This window comes from Callorhinus ursinus, unplaced genomic scaffold (assembly GCF_003265705.2).
Source record: "Callorhinus ursinus isolate GAN/ISIS: 27379988/994484 unplaced genomic scaffold, GSC_fseal_2.0 scaffold58, whole genome shotgun sequence".
NCBI lineage: Eukaryota > Metazoa > Chordata > Mammalia > Carnivora > Otariidae > Callorhinus > Callorhinus ursinus.
In genome coordinates, this window is record NW_027397120.1 from 6,523,336 (window position 1) to 6,547,851 (window position 24,516).

Sequence of the window (24,516 nt, forward strand, 5' to 3'; positions counted from 1 at the left end):
CCCCCCTTCTCGCTCCCTCCCTCTTCCTCCCCCCTTCTCGCTCCCTCCCTCTGTCCTTCCCTCCTTCTGTCTCCCTCTGTCCTACTCTCTCTCTCTCCCTCTCTCTCTGCATAGCACAACCCTGCTCTAAAAATATGGTGCAATGACAGATTCACTGTAGCATTATTCAAATAGGGTGGTTCTTTTTTAAATGAAAGGACCCCTTTTCTGAAAGATTAGGAGTCATGACTGCAGATTTCTTTCTATACTTTCTCCTCTCTGGGACTTTGGTGGTCAACACTTGGAGGAAAGATTCTATGATCCACTGATACCATATTGAAGAGTCACCTTACATTTAATCATGTAAACCTCCATACTTTAGGAGACAATGAGAGATTTTGTTAAAAACCCTTATGAATTAAGTTTTTATTCCAGTTTCTTTTCTATAAGGTTATTATTTTTAGACCAAAAGATGATTATTATATTTTAGTTACACTACTGCTTCCTACACAATAGAAACAAAAGAATGATATTACTCTGAAATAAAATAATACTGGATGTACTTAACTCAGCTGTTTACTTATTCTGAACACCAGATAGAATATGCCCCAGATCATGATTCAGAATTCTCCTCAGAATTGTGATGTCTTGCCATTTCTGGTTTTATATTCTTTCTACCCTTCGTATGCTTTAAATTTCATCCAGTGTCTTTATTTAAAATGACAGTAAACTCTACTTTATATCATATATAAATGAATCCCCTACGAGGCCTTGTGATAATTAATCCCACGCTGAAGGATAACAAAGCCAGAATTTTGAATCATGGCTTTGGGCAGAGAGCACTGTTTACCCTTCTCACTTGAGTTGTGAATCTTTGAAACAAAGGGCAGTGGGGGCCCACGGAGGCCTTGAACGCACATTAACTCATGATGCTCTTTCAGACGGAGTCCCCAAGAACATTCTTAGCTTTCTTGGGATTGTTCTGCAGTTGTTATGTGTGCTCAGTGACATCAGTGAGTTAACTCGGTACGTGGTCTGTTTTATTTTATTAGCCACCCTGTTCCTTGACCCTAGGCCTGAGGACCGCAGTGAACTGACTCCCTTGGAGAAGCTCTCTGTGGTGTGTGGGCTGAGGGTGAGGACAGCCATTTCTTTATGCTGAGCTCGCACTCAGGGAGTGTGGATTTCCATCACACAGCTTTGGGGAGAGACCTTCCAGGGCCCATATGCCAAAAAGAAGGGAATAGAATCTCTTGCCAGCCTCTGGGGATTGAATGCCATGTGGGGTCCCTTGCATGATGCCGTGGCCCTCATGGAATTCCAGAATGGGAAGGGAGAGCCTTTCTTCTCCCTCCGCCACCAGCGTGCAGGGCAGCCAAGTGGCTGAGCTGGTTTTCCAGAATGCTGTACGATGCGATGCCTCTTCTGTGCAATCCGATGGGGTGAGCAAACCCTCCTCCTGACAGCTCCCCACCATAACTTCAGTCCATGTCACACAGACATCACTTCCCTCTCACTCCACTTGAATGAAATCAGTAGATTATGCCTCAGAACTCCTTGTCCTGTTCCTCAATTGTTTTTGATGAAAGAAAAAGTTTTAGGGCATTTATAGGCAGTTTCCAAAGCAAACCCTGTACACAGAAAAAGGAAAACAGACTCGACGCTGTGTTTTTGGCACTCCTCACAGGCTGTTTTAGGAACATATGTTTAAAATAAAAACCCTTAGAAATCTCTTCTTGGTGTTCCAATGGTTTGCCTGTTTCGGTTTTTATTTTCTGAGCAATTGTTATTGTTACAATTAAACAATAATAATATTTTTTAACATTGCCCCATGAGCAGGCAGGCCAAGGCCAAGGCAAGTTGAAATTCTAAGCACCTGGCCATGTGGCCTGATGGCCTCTGGGCAAACCATTCTCCTGAAGGTCGCGTTTTCTACCCGACGGTGTTCTTTCCCATCTGTAAATACTCCGTCTGCTTGTGTGTGCCGTTCTCTTTGCTTCACGGGGCTCCCTGTGAGAAGACATCGGAGGCCGTGCCGTTGTGTTTCTCATCGTTCTTGCAGAACTCGCTCCGAAGGTGGTCTCCACCTCTCCCTGTGGCTCTGCCTGGTCCCCCCTTGCCCACACGTCTTGGGCAGAAATGCCCTGCTCGCCGGGGCCAGACCCCCACATCTGTGGCACTCCGCTGTGTCAAGCACAACAAACAGGACAGGGTTTGCCTTGGCCTGGAGAGAAAGCAATTCCTTGTGAAGCACCTGTTGTACTTCATCCCCCGTCAATCTCCTGCTCCCTGTTAGTCTGTCAGAGGCTAATTCCGGGTCACCTTCCCACTTTGGAAGAGAAGACAGGCAGTTTCCCCGGAACCGCCTCCACGTCCTGTGGAAGTTTCAGGAATGGGGAGAAAGGCCTGAAGCAGAACATACGAGAAGTGGAAGCCACTGGGGGGGACCCCGGGCTCAGCACAGCTGAGCTGATTATTTCAGACACATCGATTGTGAGGCCACCTGAGCTGAGAGCAGGCTGGCAGGCTAGTCTTCATTCCCACGTGTGAGGTGCCTCTGGGGAAGTTTAAGACAGCCTTCTTCCTTCCAGAAATGCGTTCGTTTCCTCTCCTAGGTCCTGGAGGGACTATAAAGCATCCACACAGTGAATGAGCTGTGTTCCAGGAGATTACGAGCAACCAGGCAGCCAACCTCTGGGTTGATTGGGCAGGACGGCGGTGTAGACCCGAGCCAGCCCACGGCCAGCTTCCCAGCCAGCTCTGAAAGAGCACCTTTCAGGGGCTGTGCCGGTGAGCAGAGGCAGGTGGCACCAAAGAAACTTCTTGGTTTTCTCTCCTTCCAAATCATAAGCTGTCTGTGCAGAGACACTCGAAGATCATACAAATACCTTGTTCCTCATCCAGATTTCCCCCTAGATTAGCACCCAGTGGTGTAATTGTACAGTGTGGACGTCCTGCAGCACCTTAGCCAGGCGGTCAGCCTGGAGGGACAGATGGACACCACGTGTCTCCCCTGGGATACCCTGAGATACAGAGCGTCGGGTAGGAAGTAGTTGATTTGAGAATGGATAACCTCATTGTGTCACAAGGTAACAGCAGGCAAACCCCACATGAGGAGCATTTTATTAAACATCATACAAGTAAAAGAGAAGCAGTAGAAATGTTCTAAATTCAAGGAGGCTAAGGGTGACGAGTAAAGAAGGGTCAAGGGCAAAGGGAGGCCAAAAATGTCCTGAAATCAGACTGTGGTGGATGGTTGCCCAACTCTGTAAATAGACTAAAACTCCCATTCTGAGTGGGTAGATAGTACGGGATGTGAATTATTTCTCAGAATTGCTGGTAAAAAGTAAAAAGAGGCAAAGGGACATAACTGCCTAGAGCAATACCTGATCCTAGACCAGATCCTGTCCTGGAGGGGGGCTAACGCTGCAAAAAGCATCACTGAGTCCACGGTGGACGTGAGGATGTGAACCCAAAAGTGGATGAGGCTGGAGGAGGGTATCCCCGCACTGGTGTCGTTACTCACGTGGGGGAGCTGCCCCGTGATCCGTGGGGGGACGTGTCCACTCACTGGAAATACACCGCAGAGTACCTAGGGGTGAAGGGCCATGGTGTGTGACACTTACCGTCACTTGGTTTGTGGGGGGAGTGGAGAGGGAGAAAGTGAGCCCCCGAGAGCCCATGCCAGCACAAAGGATAAAGCAAATGGGATAGAACATAACTGACTAATAATGCTGCTTTTTTCCAATATGCCTTCCTGGGCCCAGGTCCCCCGAGGGGCTGAATCCCTGGCCTGAGATGGGTCCACACCCCACTATGTGTTCAGGACTGGAGTCCGAAATTCCCCTGGTGTCTGGGCCCAGACCAAAGTGGCCAAGCTCCTCAGGAATGTTCTCCAAGAGACTCACCGGCACCATGATTTTTCACTCTTATTCCTCCATTAACCTCAAAGCCTTTTATTCTGAAGCCTTTTAAATGTATTCAAGAGAAGAGAAAGTAGGGTATGAATGCTCCCACATCACAGTGCTTCTCGACTGAGGGCGTCCAGCCCCGCAGGCGCGATGGGCCAGTGGCTGGAGGCAGTTTGGGTTGTCACAGCTCGGGGTGGTTGCTGTCCTGTGGAGGCCAGGGACACTGCTGAGCATCCCACAGGCCCAAGAGAGCCTCCACCAGAGTTCCCCGGTGCCACCTGTCAACGGAGCCGAGCTTGAGAGACCTGCCCGCACTGCCGTAACCCAGAGTCAGGCCGTGTAAACACGGGCCATTCCTGTTTCTTCTAGCAGCACCCCCTTCTCAGAGGTCATTTTAAACCGACACCAGATACCATGTCATTTCGCCCCTCCACATGTCAATATGCTTTTCTGAAACAACGTGGAATTTTCTTATGAGACCACAGTGCCCCTGTCACATCCAGCAAAATGAGTAATAATTCCCCAGGACCGGTACAGATAACAGCTGGTCCAGATCCACAGGTCCTGGGCCCCGCAGTGACCCCCAGGGAGCTGAGGTGGGATTGTTTCCCTCTGGATACACCCACCCTTATGGGGAAAAGTCAAGAGACTGACTTGACCCTTTATACATTTCCTAGTTTGAGCCATTTCTGCAGCCTTCTGACATACAGGATACATCACTGTTTTCTGACCCCGAGAAGTGTTGATTAATTCAATAAGCTTGTAGGTGATTATAGTATTGTTTTTCTGTGAAACTTTTTAGAAAAGATTACTGAAGCAGATCGCCATAAATTACATTTTTTAATCATTAAGCTGTGCCTTCCTCCTCCTCAATATAGTCCGCTGTTTCTTTCCCCAGACACATGGAAAGATTTCAGCTTTTAATGAAGAACTCCTTTCTGGAGCATGTTTTTAGAATATGAGTTTAGTAGCACATATGATGTAATCCCAATCCCCAACTTTGCGTGCAAGATTGTTGTGTAAAAATGAAACCATAAATCCCATCTGAATTCTAGTTGCTCGGTTCTTTATAGGAAGTATTCTTCTGTGTTCCCTTTTTTAAAGAAACCACAATATTGTCATCTGAGAAACAGATCCGTGACTGGGCAGCCAGAAATGTTGGAAGCATGTTTGTCTTTTTTCTGCCCGAAGCCTGTCCAGAGAAGTGAAGTAATGGTCTATATTGGGTGCATGCAGTAGGTATCCATTTTTGCCCTGTACCCAGGACACAGCTTGGAGACTTAGGGTTACAGAAAGTGCATCTGGGGCGGAAAGAGCTGTCTTAGCTGAGTGCGGTATGTGTTGTCTCGACTGTGATGCCAAGCAAGTCATACACTGGGATTGCTGATGGCAGATGGGCTCCGGTTTTCATAAATGTAGTGAATCCCTGCTTTAATCAGATATGAACCAACTCAGCACCCTGTCATGGTTTTTAATCAGTTTTACAGTTTGAGTCTGGGACGCTCATTAAAGATCTCTGTTTGTCATGTCCTAGGTTGATAGTTTGCCTGCATGGTATTAGTCAACGAAATCAACAAGGTAGTTCCTATCATATCACTCTGTCGTAAGAATGATGGCAGGAACCAATACTCCCAGCCACGTTCTGACTCAGCCACTTCAGTGCTCCTGGAAAATCAGCTGTAGGAATTAGCCAAACTCTTCATAAACCTGGGGGCTGGAATTGAATAGGAAGTAAGGCACCATGAAAAGTGCCCATTTACCCCTGGAGAGCCCGTGAGGAGGAGGCAAGTAGTTCAGAGGCCCAGCTGCGGGAATATTGATCGGTTTGGCCTTTATCCTGGAGAGAAATCCATCAATGGCCCATTGTCACTGGGGTCTGCTCTTTGGTTCTTCCCTGGGGGTTCTTGAAGGCATTAGGTCAAAATGCAAAACCCTTCCAGATATTAAAAAAAAAAAAAAAAAAAGCCCCATTGCTAATCCAGGTAAACATTGAGAGGACAGCTCCTGAGAATCAGAAATATTCACCTTGGGTATTACAAGGACTTCTTATTGTGGTTTCTTTTAAAAAGAAAAAAAAGGGGGGGGGTTGGGGAAACAGAATACTTCCTATGAAGAACACAGCAACCAAAATTCAGATGGGACTTATGGTTTCATTTTACAATTTTACATTTTACAGCCCTTCGCTGCCCCAAAGACCCGTTCTTTTCAACCGGATCTCTCACAGACATCGGTGCCTGTTGGTGCCGGCAGAAATCTGTGGCTTTTTTGGGATCTCTGTGACTCAGCCTCAGGGACGTGAGCAGGCAACGGCAGTGGCCATCATGGGAACGAGGGTGTGCTTTTCCGGACCATGGCTCTGAACACCCGGGTTCACAGCCAGTAGGCCCTTTTTAAAAAAAAGGAGCAAGACATTCATTTCAGAACCACAGTCTGTTGCTTAGTAGTGTCGGCAAGAAGGTCTGAGGAGTTCAGTGGCTGGTGGAGAAAACTTGAGAAGCTAGGGGTATTTTCCCCTGCCATAGGTCACTCGTGGCATCTATCTCTTGGCACTGATGGAATGGAAATTTGCAGAGCAGAACTGTCTTTGAGTAAGCAGAAGGGAACAAATTTGATCTAACACACATTCTATGAGTTTGGTTCAATGTGGGTCAATTTTTAAGAGAGCCCAGCTGGTCAGTCTGCGAGTCTGCCTGGGAGCTGGCTGGCTGGTTTCCTCTGGGGCCAAGAAAATCCCCTCTTTTGCCTCAGAGCACCAATTAATAAAAGTTCTTCATCGAGCGGTGTGGGTGAGGAAAACGGGCTGAGCTACATCCAGCTTTCTGTGAAACAGCTTACCAGGTCATCAGACCTGCAGGGTGGCCAGACTCCCAGTCTGGGGCTCCGCGGAAGATGCCCGTTCACACCAGCAGCCTCTCAGATACCAGCTGGTGTTGGGAAGGTCCGTGCATACCAGAGTCATTTCACTTTTCATTTAAAGCTCTATGTCCATGGATTAAAAGGTGTTTTGATTTGGTGGTTCCAAATCTGCCTAGCCTTTTTTTTAATGCTAAAGAATGAGAAAAGGCACTCCTAAAAATAAAAAAAAAAAAAAAAAAAAAGGCAATTTATTTGCTCGGCAGTACGAACAAAAGGCTAGAACTGTTCTAAGTGATGGAACCTTAAGTATCCTTATCTATCAGGTTTTGTGTGTTTTTGGTGGCGGTTGTGGTGTTGGTGGTGGAGGGTTTTGTTTTGGGGAGTAGGAAGAAACGTCTCATACCCTAAAAGAGCAGCAAATCAGTAATGACTGTATTGTCTATGATGCCTCTGATGTAGTTTTCTCATTCTTGATTATTAGGTTTCCTTCAAAAAAATGTTTACTGAGGGGCGCCTGGGTGGCTCAGTCAGTTAAGCGTCTGCCTTTGGCTCAGGTCATGATCCCAGGGTCCCGGGATCGAGTCCCACATCAGGCTCCCTGCTCAGCAAGGAGCCTGTTTCTCCCTCTCTCCCCTGCTCGTGTACAGCTCTCTTGATATCTCTCTCTCTCTCTCAAATAAAGAAATAAAATCTTAAAAAAATATATTGACTACTGTTAGGTTGCAGGCCCTAGCCTAAGGGCTGAAGACGCAGTGGGAATCAGACAGATGAGCCTCTTGCCCTAATGGAGGACGCATAAGTCACAGAGCCAATAAGCAATGAAGGGCAGTGAGCACTATAGGAACAGGGCAGGTCCCTGCAAGAGGGGCTACGAGAAGAACCAGATGTGGAAAGGGGCAGGCAGAGAAGTCTGCTCCAGAAAATGTCGTTTAGGGTGAGGGTTACTATTAGCTGGCCAAGGCAGGGGAAGAGGGAAGAATGTTCCAGAGCAAGATAAGAAGGGTGGAGGCCTTGAGAAATCAAAGGAAGGCCCCAGAGCCTTAGTGAGGTGAGCTGGGCCTGTGAACAGGGAGGCGGGGCCCGTCCACGCGCCAGGATTTTAACTGCCCTCTGGGCTTTGTCAGAAGGGAGTGTAGGGTTTTAAGTGGAAGAATGACATGATCTGATTTTTGTTTTAAAAATTTGACTCTGGCTGTTGTGTGGAAAAGGGTTGGGGATGGAACAGGATTGAAAACAGGAGTCTGTTGCGGAGGTTGTCCCAGAAGTTCAGAGAAGATGGTGACTTGGATCCGGGAGATGGGGCGTAAGTGGGACAGAAGCTGGTGGGTTTATGAATCCTAATAATTGCTCCCACTTATTGAGCACATAATCTGGGCCAGGCATGTGTATAAGCATTTAACATCTGTTATCTTCACAAGAACTTTATGAAGTAGGTCCTATTAGCCCCATTTTAGATGAGGAAACTCTGACACAACAAAGGTCAAATTTTATGCCCCAGGTCACAAAGAAGAAAAAGGTGGAACCAGGTTTGCCCTCAGCCACCATGGCTGTGCTGCTGCCAACGATATATTTTGAAGATAGATTTGTCTCCTTGTCTGAATTTGTATTACTTGGAAATACAGTCGCCCAAGCATCCTGCAAATATTGACTGGAAGCCTTCTGGGAGCTAGGAACCAGGCAGGAGACAGGGCCTCCAAAGTCAATAAGGAGGACCCACCCCAACCCTTGCAGCACTCGGAGGCGCTTCCCTTGGCTTTCATCCCCTTGTGCACCCTATTCGGTTGTGCCATTGGGTCCTGCCTTCCTTAAAATAATCCACCAAGAATTTTGCTGGGCTGGAGGAGATGGAAACATGCGTGTTTTTCCATGTACAGGTGACGGCCAAAGGCTGAGTGTGAGGTGTGACAGCATCTCACAACCTGTACAGGTGACGGCCAAAGGCTGAGTGTGAGGTGTGACAGCATCTCACAACCTGTACAGGTGACGGCCAAAGGCTGAGTGTGAGGTGTGACAGCATCTCACAACCTCACTCTATTACTCCTCGATCCATCTGTGACCTTGGACAAACTTCTCAACACCTCTGAGCCTCAGTTTCTGCATTTATGAAATGGTCCTGGTAAAGATTTAAAGAGCCACTAGTTAGAACATACCCTGCCCCATCATAGACCGGGTGGATGCTCAGTGAGTTGCAGCCATGAATACCACTGCCATCATAGGGCATGATGGGCAATTAGAACATGGGTCAAGGTCGACTTTACTTCTGGTGTCAAACCTACTCGACTGTTTTCAGATAATGTTTAGCACCAACTAAAAAATGTGAATGGGCTTCATTCTTCATTCGCTTACCTTACTGAACTTTTCACCTTTCTGTATGGGATAGTGACAACCTTTTCTACGCCAACACACACAAAACAGCTCCGCATAGGTAATTATTCTTCAGACTAGAGGTAAACAGAACCCTGACTCATGCTGCCCCTAATCGCTCCTTTTCATTTCAAACCTGTAGCAGTAAATGGGAAATAGACCCACCCAACCCAAACTACAATTTCTTTCTAATTGTTTTCAGACTCAGGATTTGGCATATTAAATATCGTGTCCCTCGAAAGAGAGATGAGCAGTAAAGGCAAATGGAAGCATAGCAATAAGATCTTGGGCTCTGAAGTCAGACTGTCTGCCCAGTTCTGGCTGTGTGACCCTAGACAAGTCGCTGAAACCCTATATGATCCTAGTTTCCTCATCTCAAAACAGGAATCAGCCCACTGGGGCTGTTGTAAAAATTAAATAAAATAATGCACATAAAGTGCTTTTGCTTAGTAGGAGTTCAAACGAATCTTAGCAACTGATGCTGCTATTGTGGCCAACTTATTTTTCAGAGGAAGAAAAAAATTCTGAAGCTTAAAAAAACCCAGCTTTTTTTTTTACCTGTGTTGGCAGAAATGTTTGAAGAGGACCATGTAAGCTAACCTATAAAATCTAGTCTTGCGATCCCATCTGCAAAAAGTGGTTAGGGGGCTTTATTTATGAATGGGTTGCTGGGTTTCTAACTTTTCCTGTCTCACAGCCCTATTTTTCTAAAAAATATGCTAATTAAACTGGGGGCGCCCAAGTGGCTCGGTAGGTTAAGCGTCTGCCTTTGGCTTGGGTCATGATCCCAGGGTCCTGGGATCGAGCCCCGCATCAGGCTCTCTGCTCAGCAGGAAGCCAGCTTCTCTGTCTCCCTCTACCTGCGCTCTGCCTACTTGTGCTCTCTCTCTCTCTGACAAATGAATAAATAAAATCTTTAAAAAAATATGTTAATTAAACTTGATAAGTCTCATGCTCTGAAGACAGTCATATCCCATCAAGAACCACCCAGAGCAGTTAATAAGCCCACATTCAAAAGACTTTGAGGGGCGCCAGGGTGGCTCAGTAAGTTAAGCATCTGGCTCTTGACTTTGGCTCAGGTCAAGATGGAGGATGCTCAGGTCCTGGGATCAAGGCCCGTGTCAGACTCCGCACTGAGCGGGGAGCCTGCTCGAGATTCTCTCTCTCCCTCTCCCTCTGCCCCTACCCCCCACTTGCTCTCTCTCTAAAATAAATAACGAATAAATAAACGAATCTTTATTTGTGGAAGGAAGCTGAGGAGCCACAGCAGTAGGAACCCTTCATCATTCACCTGCTCTTATGTCTCACCTGGAAAATGCAGCCGGCAAATACGGCCCCCCACCCTTACCCACATCTCTCCCGAGTCTACAGCTGTTCCTGGCGACACCTATAACCCATTCACTCTGGGGATGGATGGGGTCATCTGAAGAGCCCCAAGGGATGGGAATAACATACTTCAGTGTAAATGCCCCATGATTTAATCCAAAATTCTGTGTATTTGTGGCAAAATGGAAGCAGTACACTAAGGACTATTTTGCAGGGAACTTAATTGTCCCCTACGGTTTCCAAAGTGCTGTCTCAACAGTTTTATTTATTATAGTTGGTGAAACTAAATGAGAAAGAGCTGGGGAAAGGGAACTTTTTTTTATTCTGAGGGGGAAAAGTTGCTTAATCATTTTGAGTATTTTAGCAAATAGAGAATAACAAAAGAACGTCAGATGTAAATGCTTCATTGTTCTTACAGTTGTACAGCTAGAAATAGGATCCCAAATACCAAAATTATAACCAAAAATAATTTGAATTTTGTAGCTAAATTGAGTGGAGTGCTATAGAAACAGCATAAGCCCCGTTTTGTAGGGTGGAAACAATTATTTCAGGACAAGATACAATATGATTTGCTGGTACTTATTTTTCAAACCTTAAGAATCATGTGCTGACATTTTTTCCTGGCAAAGCAGGGTTGACCAGTGGTTAGGATGAGCCAAATAGAGCCAAGTTCAGTCTCCACCGGCTTGGTTGTGGGGCTTTGGACAAGTCCCTTAACCTTTCTGTGCGTTTCCCTCTTCCTTGCCGGGCAGTTGGTAACAGCCTCTACACCACAGGCTCTCTACCAACAGAAAGTTCGAAAGTGCCCTTGAAACCCAGGTGTCCCAGGGCCCGACATCCATAAGCAAACATCAGCAGGGAGGTGGCATTGCTGGTGAAGACAAGTCATAAATGGTCATTGGGATAGGGCTTTGCTTTCAGTCTCCAAATCAAGAACCCAGAGCATCATTTGTTTAACAGGATGACTTTCCCTACAAGGAAAACAAAAAGCATAACTATTTGCAAGGACGAGGCTCTGAAGGAAGTTCCAGCAAAGCTGAGACATAGAAGACAGCAGGTCTTGGGTTTGTTTTCTTATTTGCATTTTCCTTCTCCTATTTCATACCTCAATGCACTGTCTTTATAGAGAATTATTCAGTTGTCTGATCTCCCCATCAAAGAGCCCAGAAGAGCCAATGATATGAGCGTGAGGAGTCCCGTGACTCCGGCCACTGCAGAGTTTTCACGGAAAACTAGGAGTTACTTTCAGTGTGTGCAGCATCCCGTCTGGATACATACTGGTTTTCCTCTCGATCTTTTCTCTGTATTTATTTAGCTCTGGTTGAGGAATAGATCATTTTATAAAGGATATTCATTTTAGTAACTGGGAAAATCCTGATCATGATTTTTAATTATGGTTTTTATTATGTGTTATATTTTGTTGAAGCTCCAGATGGTTTATTCCTCATAAGAACGTGTTCAGAGCTGTATTTCCAAATTCTTGTAAAGAAAACCATTACCCAAATTTATATATGAATGATTTGGTAATTTGTGGAATAATAACCTGTAGCGAAGTAAATCTACAGCAAAAAACTTGGTTGGATGCTCTGAATACCAAATGGGTTTTGCTAGAGAGATCACGAGTGTGTGTGCGATTTAACTGCAGAGTATCCGTGGTGCCTGCTAGTGTAATTGACAAACAAGAGCTGTCTTGTGATGCTTTTGCATGAACATGCTGCACAGAATAATTAAGCCCTTAAACCATATGTATAGTCTTCAAAGAAATAATAGGAAAAAGTTGACATGTCATCAATGAGTTTTCATATTCTAAATGATTAATGCCAATCTCTAAGCTTTCTTTTCCCTCATTTAAGCAGTTTTGAGATTGAAATTGGTGACAAGTTGTCAAGGTTGGTCTTGATGACCTGACAGCATTTAGAATTCTTGAAATAACAAGGGAGTGAATGTGACTGTCCCCCACCCCAGACCCCCTCCAGGATCGGTGACCACGTTTTGGGGCCACGTTTCTTTTCTTTTTAATTGATCCAATTAGTTTGAACACATTCTGTCCAACCATCCTGGGTTGCTTCTCTATACTAATGATTCTGTGTCTGTCATCGGTTTATTAAGCACTTTGGTGTGTTGGGCATTTTGCTAGCTTAGGGATGTAGTTTCTGCCCCTTACCCAGTGCAAGAGAAACCGAGTCACTAAGAAACAACGCAGAGCAAGGAAAGGCCCCTAACAGAGTCCTGGCAGAACACGGGAGAGATGTTAATGGAGGGAGGACAGAGAAAGCGATCCCAGAAGTAAAAATAAGTAGGTGTTTCTTCCAGCTCTCCTACGCTGTGGGGAATAAAATATGTCATTTCGATGAAATCCATCTCATTCAAACTATAGAACTAAATTATATAATAGTAAATTTAAAGTGGGATCATTGCTATACTAACTTAAAAAAGGCAATTGGGGGGTAATTTTTTTTTATTTCAATACACAAATCATTTCAGAAAGGCAAGGTATTTTATAAGGAAAAGCATTATCTACATCACAGTGTTTTAATGTAAATCATAAATGATCATTTCTAGCCAGATATACCCAAAGACTTTGAAATTAGAAAAGACAGTGCTTGACTGGAAAGGATGAGATTGTACCTGTTCTCCTGTAAAGAAAGCATGTGCTGTCTGAGTGTCTCCATCTCTGTCTTCACTCCAAGCCACTCTCTAAACCTTAGACTCAGAGAGTCAGCTGCTTGCTGGATATCCACGAGCATGTCTGCCAGGTACCTGACATTCGACGTGGCCAAGACAGAACGTACCATCTCCTTCCCATCCTGTATGAACTACCCGTCTCACTTGTCAACCGAGGTTCCTAATTCTTGTGCCCTCATCTGAATTTCCCATCCTAAAGGCTCATATATTGGTCTGGTCATTTGTTTGGATGCTCACACCAGCTTCCTGCTGCCTTTGTTTCTTTTGGGTTCCCCCCCCACCGCATGCCCAGCGTGGAGCCCGGTGTGGGGCTTGAACTCACAACTCTGAGATCAAGAGCTGAGCTGAAATCAAGAGTTGGATGCTTAACTGACTGAGCCACCCAGGCGCCCCTGTTTTTATCCCCCAAAGGATTATCTACATGGCTGTCAGAGTGGCCTTTAGCTCCAAAGCTTGTGTCTGCTCAGGTCACTGCGAAGTTTAATGGCTCCCCATTGCATGGAATAAGGTCAGCAACACTTGCAGCTTGTAGGATTAGTCCCCAGCCTGCCTGTCTGAGCAACAGTGTGTCTCCCTACTACAAACTTTACACCCCAACACCTGCAACTCCACACCGCTTCACATTCCTCTCCCTTTCCCATATCACCATCCCCTCTCAACTTGATTTCTTCTTCCCCATCTTTCGTGACTCACTTGGGTACCACATCCCTCGGGCTGGCTTCTGGGTTAGAGGCCTTTCCTTGAACTCCCCCAGTGCTTTGGGCATATCTCCATCATGGAGCCCTCCTCACTCTCTGGGTCTGTCCTTCACCAGAAGGTGAGTTTGGGGGGTGTCTTATTCCCGATGCCCAGCACAAAACGTATTATATGAGAGAATATTGAGGTGTCACTTATAATAGCAAAACATATGGAGAACAGCAAAATCAACTCCTGGCATTTTATTTTCTGCTGTAGAGAGGAACAGGATTCCGTGTTAGATCAACTCATCTAATAAGCAGTTCTCATGAAATTATGCATTCACCTTCTGTTTTCATTTGCTGACACAGGGCATCCATCTAATTGGATTTTCTCCTTGGGGAAATCTAAAGGAAATGGGCCCATTGCTATTGCATTTCCAATATGGCCATTGTCCGACTGCCCCTCTGTTTTCCCAAGGGACCTTTGACTTCTAGCCCTTTTAAATTAGACACACATCCTAGAAAGCCTCAAGTGAGCACATTCTCTGTTTCAACCGTGGTTCCTCAGCAAGTCGTGGTCCCTAAGAAAGACATGAAACATGGGATACCTGCGTTGGGAGGGGATAGCCCTAGACAGAAAGACTATGCCTGCAGCATCCTCCTGAAGTTCAGTCACTCATCCGTCCATCCGCCCATGTGTTTTTACCCTTGACACATGCTTCTCCAGCCCTTTAGCACAGCACCTGCTGCAGACACTCAGTACAACAGCCCCTGAGCAGCCTGTAAAGACCTAGTGGCACACAGTGGTTAAGAGCGCAGGTTCTATACCAAAACCGCTCATGCGCTGCCACGGATGGGGTGGGCCTGGCTGGGTCACTTAACCTCCCGGTATCTGTTTCCTTGTTTAAACTGGGATAAAAATGGCACCTAAACCACAGAGCCAGATAGTAGGCACTATCAGGATTCAATGAGATGCGTATAAAGGGCTTGGCGCAGGGCCTGGACTGGGCAAAGAGCCCTCCTGTGGCTTAGAATCTTAGGAAGTTATAGACAAGTAAGGAAACCAAAGGGGTTCTGTGATATGGGGAGTGGCGGTGATGGAGGCCACTTCTGGGAAGATGATCAGGAAAGGACCCTCTGCAAAGACATTTAACTAATACCTGAAAGATGAAACGGAGCCAGCCCCACAAAAAATCGTGTGGAGGATGTTCCAGGCACAGGGCAGGGTAAATGCAAAGGCTCTAAGTGGGATAGGGTGTGAAATGTTCTAGAACGTGCCAGGAGGCAGTGTTGGCTGGGGTAGCAGAGTCACTAGCAGTCACGGAGTGTTGGGAGGGTAAGGTTGTGAGCACCTGGAGAGCATGGAAGGCCTCCCCATGCAGTGGGAAGTCATTTGGGGCTTTAAGCAGGGGAGTGCGTGATCCCAAAGTGGGGTCTGGACAGGCCCTTCACTGCCCTCAGCTCCTCGCAGCCCAAGGGAAACATGAGGTGGACCGTCTGGCACTGGGAGGAGGTCAGCACAGAGAGTGGGATGGGTCCTATTGTGCCGTGTGTGGCCCATGGACCCCCAATTCCTGGAGCCCCATGTGGAAGCACAGACCCGTGGCTTGAGCGTTGCAGAGGGGCCCCAGGGGCCATGCCAGCTGTCTGTCCTCCATCTCCTATCCCAATTCCTTGTGGGAAACTGAGGCATGAGCCTGCCCAGCCCCTCTGAGCTCAGGGTGCTGGCCACGCCCGCGGAGCCTGGGCATCTGTTCTAACTGTATGCCTCCCTCCCTTTGAGAAGGCTAACACCCGCAGTGCTGTCCCTGCACCTGTGCTCAAGGCCACTTCTTTCCCAGATTCTATGAGAAAAACTCAAAAAGGAGTGTCATCCATGTCTTAGCTTCAGGGGACAAGCTGGGGCATTACTCAGCAGCCAGCCTCCCCTTCTTTCAACAAAGGAAACTGCAGTGATGCTTAAGAATTCTTTAGAGCTCAGAGTATGACTGAGATGGTGTTTCTGTTTAAGTGACATCAAGACAACAAGGGAAAAGCAGTAGGGTTTTTTTTTTAATTCTTTATTTAAATTCAATTTAGTTAACATAGTATTAGTAGTTTCAGGAGTACAATTGAGTGATTCATCAGTTGCATATAACACCCAGTGCTCAGTCCATCGTGTGCCCTCCTTAATGCCCATCACCCGGTTACCCCATCCCCCCACCCACTCCCCTCGAGCAACCCTCAGTTTGTTCCCTAGAGTTCAGCGCCCCTTATGATTTGCCTCCCTCTCTGTTTTCATCTTATTTTTTTTTCATCCCTTCCTCTATGTTCCTCTGTTTTGTTTCTTAAATTCCACATAGGAGTGAAATCATATGGTATTTGTCTTTCTCTGACTGACTTATTTCCCTTAGCATAAAACCCTCTAGTTCCATCCACATCATTGCAAATGGCAAGATTTCATTCTTTTTGATGGCTGCGTAATATTCCATTGAATATATCTGCCACATCTTCTTTATCCATGCATCTGTTGATGGACATCTGGGCTCTCTCCACAGTTCGGCTATTGTGGACATTGCTGCTATAAACACTGGGGTACAGGTGTCCCTTTGAATCACTACGTTTGTATCCTTTGGATAAATACCTAGTAGTGCAATAAAGCAGTAGGTTTTTAAAGGCTGAAGTATTCATGGGTCTTTGTATTACTGTACAGAGTCACATTTTAAAGCATTACAGTTAATCTTTCTGCTGGTATACCCCAAAATTCCTCTTGTCCACAAGTTTGCTGACTGTTGTCTACCAAAACTTCATCTTCTCCAATTCCTGGCTTTCCTAGGAGATTTTCCATGTCTCTCTTACATGAAGTGAGTCTTCTTCTCGGACATCCATTCAAACTAGCTTTTGGTCAGAAGGCCTTAAAATGATATCTCTTTGTATTATAAGTTACCTCTCTACAAATTCCTGTGTGTGTTACTCCTCTTAGTATTAGGTTCCTTCAAAATAAGAATCTAGTACTGTCAAGAGTGGAATTACTAAGGTATTAACAAAGTGTAAGCAAAATAATAAAATTATGAGCAAGCAGTAAATAATAGAAGTAATAATATTGTAACTTGAATTATATTACATTTTTCTTTTTTTTTTTTATATTACATTTTTCTTTTTCTCCTCTCTCTGTGATCTTGGAGCCGACCCAGCCCCTCCTTCCCCAGGAGCACGGAGCGCGGAGGTTGTTACAGGCCCTGCCCCACGCAGGCCGTAGCTCCTGGCTCCTCCTCACCGCCCACTCTGCTCCGTGCATCTTCCTGCAGGCTTCTGTGCAGCTCTGACCCACCCCGCTCTGTCCCCGTTTCTCCAGCCTGTCCCTTTAGATGACCCTCTTCCCTCAAGCCTCTGCCTCTTGACCTCACACCCCATCTCTCTGCTTCCCTTCAGAGCCACCCTCTGGAAAGCTTCATTGACCTTTTCTGTCCCCATCTCCTTGGCCTCCCCTGTAGCTGTCCCGGTCAAGGTCACCAGCCTCCCACACCTCCCCCACCTGCCCCTGCCCACCCCAGCAGGGCTGCAGTCTCCCTGGCAGTGAGCCTGTCCAGAGGGTCATCTGACAGCTCACAGGAGGGGTACTTACAAGATGAGGATTTGAGACCAAAAGCAACAGGGAGGTTAACCTCCCCCAGCATGATCTGTACAGATTGAGGGGGGGGGGGCGGTGCAGGAGGACCCACGTACCTTTGTCGGTGAGTGTGAGAGATCGTCTGTTTTATGTCTTTGGCACACCCTTCTCCAACATTCGCTGGCAAGCAGAGCACAAGTCAGACCACTGTATGGCTCTAACTGATTTAAGCCAGGCATATCCTAAATATATCGAAATCCCTAAAACAGGGAGGCTGCTTTCAGTTCTGGGCGTGGCTAGGAGAGAAACTGGAGAGATGGACTGTAAGGAAAATATTCCTACCTGTTTCGTCCAAAACTTCCCACTTATGTCTCTTCCCTGTTTGTCAGCGCTCTGGTTGCAAAACCCAACTCAAGCCAACTGAAGCCAAAGAGAGGGGTTTATTGGGGAAGAGGAGAGGTAAAGTGGGTCCCCCGCACACCTGGAAAGCCCCCCTTTCTCCCCACTGCCAGAGCCAAGTGATGGCTTGGTCCCCTGGGCAGCATCCTTGGAAAGCCAGGGACCAGGCTGAGGGAAGCCCAGTGAGCATATTTTTGGAGCTCTGAGAACAAGGAGGTAAGACTTCTTCCCAGAGGTCCCAGCTCACCGCACGCTGTAGGGAAGATTTCTGACGGGCTCGCTTGGATCCCAGGTTTATCTCCGGACTGGAAGCCGAGCGACCCCCCGCACATCCAACAGTGTGAAGCGCATTCTCTGAAGGCTGGGGTTGGGGGAGCCGACAGCCTCATTGGCAGGCACTGTACCTCCTGCAAAGTCCAGTATTTAAAGACAGATCTCAACTCCTCATTGCCCAGGCAGATACAACCCAGGCTCCATGCACAGGGACCCTTCCCTGTCTTGCACCCACCCAGCTCCCCAGATTTCAGACCTTAAGTCTCCTGGCCTTGCCATCTTCTGCCTTGAATTCCCTTCTGCTCCCACCCCTCCTTTGTCTGGCCAACTGCTGCTCCAGGGGCAAGCTCCCTGTGTGGAGCCTTCTCCTTCCGCAACGTCCCACCTACCATGTTCCATCCGCCCAGTGAGACTGTGCCTACCTCTGTGGCAGCCCTCCGCACACTGGCTGGGGTTTCCTCTGTCGCCCTACCAGGCTGCAGTGTCCTTATTTAACTATGTACCCTCACAGCTAGCACAGCACCTCGCATGTAGTAAGAGCACAGGAACTATCTGTCATAGTTCTGTTGAAAAAGAATAAAATAGCGCATATTACAAAAGAAATGGCTAAATAATTTAAAGCGTAAAGAAGCTCATGCTGGACTCTCATCCATGAAGATCTAGTGGACCACATACAATTTTAGTTAGGATAAAGAGGGCTTCTCCCCTCCCTTCAAGTTATCTTAACAATTTGATATTGCAATATATCCGAGATCATTTTTCCTCACCTCCTGTAGCACTGCTTTGAACATTTCATTGTTGTTCTGAGCTCTTCTTTGACATTTCCGTATCAATAGCTGCTTCTCTCACCCAAGCAAATATCAGCAGGGGCAATATTGTGGACCCAGAATTATTTTCCCAGTAGGTGGTGCCACCATTGATTCTAGAGGGGAGAGCCTAGTGACAGCCAGGCAGGTAGGTAATTCTCCCAGCCTAGAAACCTGCACATGCAATTTGCAGAAGAGTGTATGTTCTGTGCATGTTCCAGCGTGCATGTGCACTTGCGTGCATGTGTTGCTGGGTGTGCACACACCTGGGAGTGTGTTGGAGGAAATGAGGGGAGAGAGAGGGAAGGCTCCACGTGTAATGTGGGCGCTGTTGTTCGAAGCACGTGTGTCTGAATCCCATCCCACCTGCCTGGGTCTCCTCCCACCTCCTTCCCGAATAGGGTGGAAGGTCCTTTGGGAGCCTTATTGGGTCATCTGTAAAATAAGGATGGGTCAGATGCTGGCTGCCCAGTGGCCTAGAAACTCACAAGCAACCTATCAGTACGATGTTACACTCATCTTTCTTTTGTGTATTTTCTGTTTTTCCACAGAGGTCTCATTGCTAGCAGTTTCACAGAAACTCATTATCTGCAAGATGGCACTGATATCTCCCTCAGTCGAAATCACACGGTAAGTCCTGCAACAAGACCCCCATGATCCTGTGCTATCAAATCTGGGCTTGCACTTTGCAGCTGTTTTATCCTAGCAAAGTCACACGCCCAGATTCTTCACTTAGATCCCATGAAGAGCCTGTGCATCACTCAGGATTTGGGCATTGCATCCTAGCTCCAGGAAAACTTGGCCTTGGCCAGCTTTGTGTCAGGACAGGCCTTGGAGGTATGGCTGACCTTGAAACCACCTTCCAATCACTAGTGGATGCTCAGTTAGGCAAATCCTTTCTAGAAAACGTAGCAAAAGTTCAAGATGGCTTGGAAAGCAGTCATCCCTGGGCTGAACTTAGCTGTGTTACACTTTTAAGTATCTTAAAGAAATTCAAAGGAAACCTGATTCTGGTGAACCTATAAATGTATCCCACTTATTAGAAATGCAACCTACCTATTATAAGTGTATCCACCATAAATAAATGTATAGGCCGCTTATTTATATAAATGATAAATCCACCATAAATAATATAGTTCTATATTGTGGTTGTTACTATAATATGACCTTTATCACCTTTTAGCTTTCCTGGTATTTGAAGTTTTATATGTAACTTGGACAAGATGCTAATTTTATCTGATCCTTTAACAAGTGCTTACTGGGTACCCCCTGTGCTCAGCCTGTGTGTGTGAATATAGGGATTTAAAGAGCGTTGCTGCCCTCTGAGGACTAGGAAAATTAGTTAAAAAAAAAAAAGCTGTGGATATTTGTTTTAAAAAGAATTAGCTTAGAGGAAGGCTTTACATTTATAGCTGAAGTGTTCTCAAGCAGCTGTGCGTATCAGCAGGGATCTCTCCCTACTGTGAACTATGCCAGTGCTGGTTTTCTTTATCACGTGTTTGGCATGTGGCAAGTACAAATTTATACCTTCAGACTCATAGCAATTTATTTGGTGGAATGACCTCAGACTGATCTTCCAGCCTGAAGAAAGCACATAGAAGTCCTGGAAAAAATATAACCGTCTATGAACTTTTGTTAATGCCTGGTCAAGCTTAAAAGAGAGTCCAGGAAATCCTCGGAGGCAGCAACCAAGAGGGGATGTAAGCTCAGAGCAGTAGGCTGGTGAGTTGGGGGTCATGGGACCTCAAAGGGCTACCTGGTGCTTGGGATTTGGGGCAAGAGAAGGGGGCACCTACAACTGAGAGTCCACAAAAACTGGGCCCCCAGAGAGCTGCCTCCTCTGTGAAAAAGGAACAAGAAAAACTCTAGTCCAGAGAAGGGACAATGAAGAGAATTGTCTCAAGGTATCCTGGATTGAAGAAAGCTCTCATAAAAAATGGAGAAATTGAAACCCCATCTAGCCTTATAAGTATATGTTTGCAGTGGGGTGGACTAGTGTCTAAATTTCTAATAGTATAGAAATGTAATTCCCGGTCAGTAGATTGACCTCAAAAATATATTGGGACCAGTCACAGCCTGACTGGTCCCAAATCAGCAATCCTGGGTCCCCTGGGCTGAAGCCAACCCAAAATAGTTCTGTAGAGATATTTCTACGGCTCAGATCACAAGATGTCCATGCCAAAAACGAAGAATACTGATGAGTCCCAAATCAAAATTACAAAACACACAGTGAGAAAAGCATTATAAGTGAGCATTGGTGGACAAGAATAATAAGAGAACCAGCACCTCTGGGAATGCAAGGTAATAGAAAAATCAGACAAAATTGTAAATATTTTAAAGACAACAGAATAGAGGTAATAGAAGTTCCAGAGTGAAGGGGCACTTGCGTGGCTCAGTTAGTGGAGTGTCTGACTCTTGCTTTCGGCTTAGGCCGTGATCTTGGGGTCATGATATTGAGCCCTGCATCAGGCTCCGTGCTCAGCGCGGAGTCTGCTTGAGATTCTCTCTCTCCCTCTGCCCCTCCCCCTACTCATGCACTCTCTCTCTCTAAAATAAATAAATAAATAAAACCTATTTTTTAAAGAAAGAAATTCCAGAGTGAAGATACAGAAAGAAAGAAAATAGAAAAGAAGCAATGTTTAAACAGAGTGTGATGAGAATGTCCCGGAATTGAAGAAAGACATGCATCCCAAGCAGGAAGAATAACAATAAATTCTCCAGGATGGCTTGTAGTAAAACTGCAGACCACCAAGGATGAAATCGTAAAACCACCTGAGATAAAAAGAGACAATTTGTACAAAATGACAAGCAAGCCAACAGACTTCCTGTCAGCAACTACAAAATTAAAGTTTCAGAAAACCAATGGAAAATTACAAAAATAATAGTAAAATACATTTGCACACAAAGACAAGAGAATTTACTATTCTCAAATTCTAACAGAGTATCTACCAAAGGGGCTATTGCAGGAAGAAAGAAATGGAACACAAGAGGCAAGGGTAGGACATCAGAGGCAATAGTAAGCAAAATAATTGCGTGTGAATAAATTTAAGTAAGCTATTTAAAATAATAATTACAACAATAATGACTAAATTTGGATGTTTTAAGACAAGATGAGCCAATAGATTTAGAACAATTTAAGAATTTGTATTGTACTTGAGAATAATACAGATACAGATTAACTTTAGCTTTTGATAAATATCGTGCCAATTTAAGTATAACCCTTAAAAGAATAGAAAAGCAGAACATATAATTCCAAATAATCGATGGTGAACAAAAATAGTGTATCAGCTCAGTAGAGGACAGGAAAGAAGGAAAAGGATTTGAAAAGCAGAGTAAATATAAAACACAAAATAATTACATAAAAATGGGTCAACATAGTAATCTAATTACTTGTAAATAGATTGAATCTGTTTGTTAAAGTAAAAACAGAATATCTGCTTAGAACTTAAAATCCAGCTACATAATTTTTACAAGAGTCACACTCAAAATACAAAATGATTGTGAAAGGAGTAGAAAATATATAGTAGACAAATATTAACCTAAAGAAAGCTGCTGTCGTAGCATTAATATCAGACGAGCTAGATCTTAAGGCAAAGAGATAAGGCATTATTATGGATAAAAGGGTTGATTACTTAATGATAAAAGGAACAATTCAAAAGAATGGTAAAATAACTGTGAACCTGTGTGTGTACCAGTAAAATAGCCTCAAAACCTGTGAAGCAATAATCAAAAGAATTAAAATAAACTGACAAATCCACAACCAGAGAGGGAGATTTAAATATACGTCTCTCAGAAATGAAGATTTTAAAAGATGAGCTGAAATTAGTGAAAAGGAAGACCAAAAAAAATTGAGAGAATCAAACCAAAAGATGGTTCTTTGAAAATATTAGTAAAATGAATAAAAAACAAATCTAATCACGAAGAAAGAAGAATTTCCAAGCAATGGTATTAAGAACACAAAAAGACAGGCATAACTATTGCCATACAGAGATTTTGAGAATCACAGGAATGCTATCAACATTACTAACCATTTTCTTAAAAATGTAGATTCTTAACACTGTTCAAGGTGAAACAAAAATGTAAATATAACTATATAAATAAATTAAATCAAAAATAGTGTTTTTTAAATCCCCCCCCGCAAAATAATATCAAACCCAAATATTTTATCAGGTAACTTTTGCCAAACCTATAAAGAACAAATAGTCCCTGAGAATTCTTTTTTTAAGGAGGAGAGAGGAACTATAAAAGTCAGAAAAAGAGCATCCACAACATGAATATTATAGACTAGTTTCAATTATGAACAGAGTTGCAAAAATCCTAAATAAAATACTTACAGATCATATCCAGCACATATTTTTAAAGCTACTTTGTGACCAAATGGTACATTTTTGAGGAATGCAAAAATAGTTCAACATCAGTATATCTAATAATGTAATTTTATGTATTGGTATCTCTAGATGAAAAGTATTATTGTAACTGATAGCATTTCTTCAAACATAATCCAAAGTATTTATCATGTAGATCATAAGAGCTCTTATGGGTGGGGAATGGCAGGTTGGCGGAATCGCTGATAGACCAGAGGCGAGAACACCTGTTAGGGACCTAATGTAGTTGACGAAGATTTTGCCCACAGAAGTAGCCTTGCAATGGATGGAACTGGGCAGAGTAAAGAAAACTTGAAGAGGCAGAAGAGACAAGATCCGGTGACGGTGGGTGAGGGGGGGTGTCGCCCACAGTGCTCAGTCCCTTCTGCTTAGGCGGTCAGCAGGCCGTGTGTTCTCACTGGCACCATTAAGGAGCAGTTGTTGCCTTTGGAAGGCAGAGGGGAGGTTTGTCCCCACTGAGTCTGTAGTGGGATAGCCAAGCGTAGGTGTTCAGTAGGCAGCCGGGTATATGCATCTGGAGTCCAGGAGAAAGATGGAGGTAAAAAATTGAAGATCTGATGATCGACCTCAGATCCAATCATTGGCGCCATCATTTCACACTTGACTTTCTGGTTTTTTCTCTTTGTTCTCCTAGGATGCTCTCATTTAATATATGCTTTATAGTTATCACTAAGGCTGTCTTCACAGTGTAATTGCTGTTCCAAATAGAAACAAAAAAAAGAGATCTGAGCAATGCAGTGACAGTAGGCTTGAGTCCTCCATTACCCATCATACGTGAGGGTGAGTGGCACTCTTCTAGCATGCACACACCCAGAATGTGTAAGATATGCTCCCAACGTTATTCCACCAGTTTTGTGGTTGTGGTTTCGATCTCCCTTACTAATTTCCCTTTTCTTAGGCAATTTTTTTTTCCTTTTTTCCTCATTTGGGAAGACAAATATGATAAGAGAGAAGAAGAGACAGACGATTAGGGACTCAGACGGTGCGGGCTGTAGGCTACAAAGGTAGCCGTCTTAGAGACTAGCCACATGGTAGCGCGCCAGAGTGCTAACAGTGGCCATCTCTGTGTGGGGAGACTCTGGATTTTTTTCTATTTTCTGTGATTTTGTGTGTACATGGCGAGTGGGAGGATTATGTTTTCTTTCTTCCCGTTTCTCTACAAGGTTAGTGTATAGACAGGCAAATGTCTACTCCATCCCTCTACTCATCCCTCACTCCTCCGCATGGAAGTGTCTTTTATAGGGAGAAGAGGTGGGAGCAAGCAGG

At 45.0% G+C, this 24,516-nt stretch overlaps 1 protein-coding gene across 1 annotated transcript in view; it reads left to right on the forward strand.

Moving 5' to 3' along the window:
* ADAM12 (ADAM metallopeptidase domain 12) overlaps positions 1-24,516 on the forward strand; it is a 356,418-nt gene that overhangs the window by 183,911 nt on the left and 147,991 nt on the right. Inside the window, exon 4 of the mRNA XM_025880175.2 lies at positions 19,417-19,495. Within this exon, the coding sequence (XP_025735960.1) occupies positions 19,417-19,495 (79 nt within the window). The remainder of the gene's footprint in view (positions 1-19,416; positions 19,496-24,516) is intronic.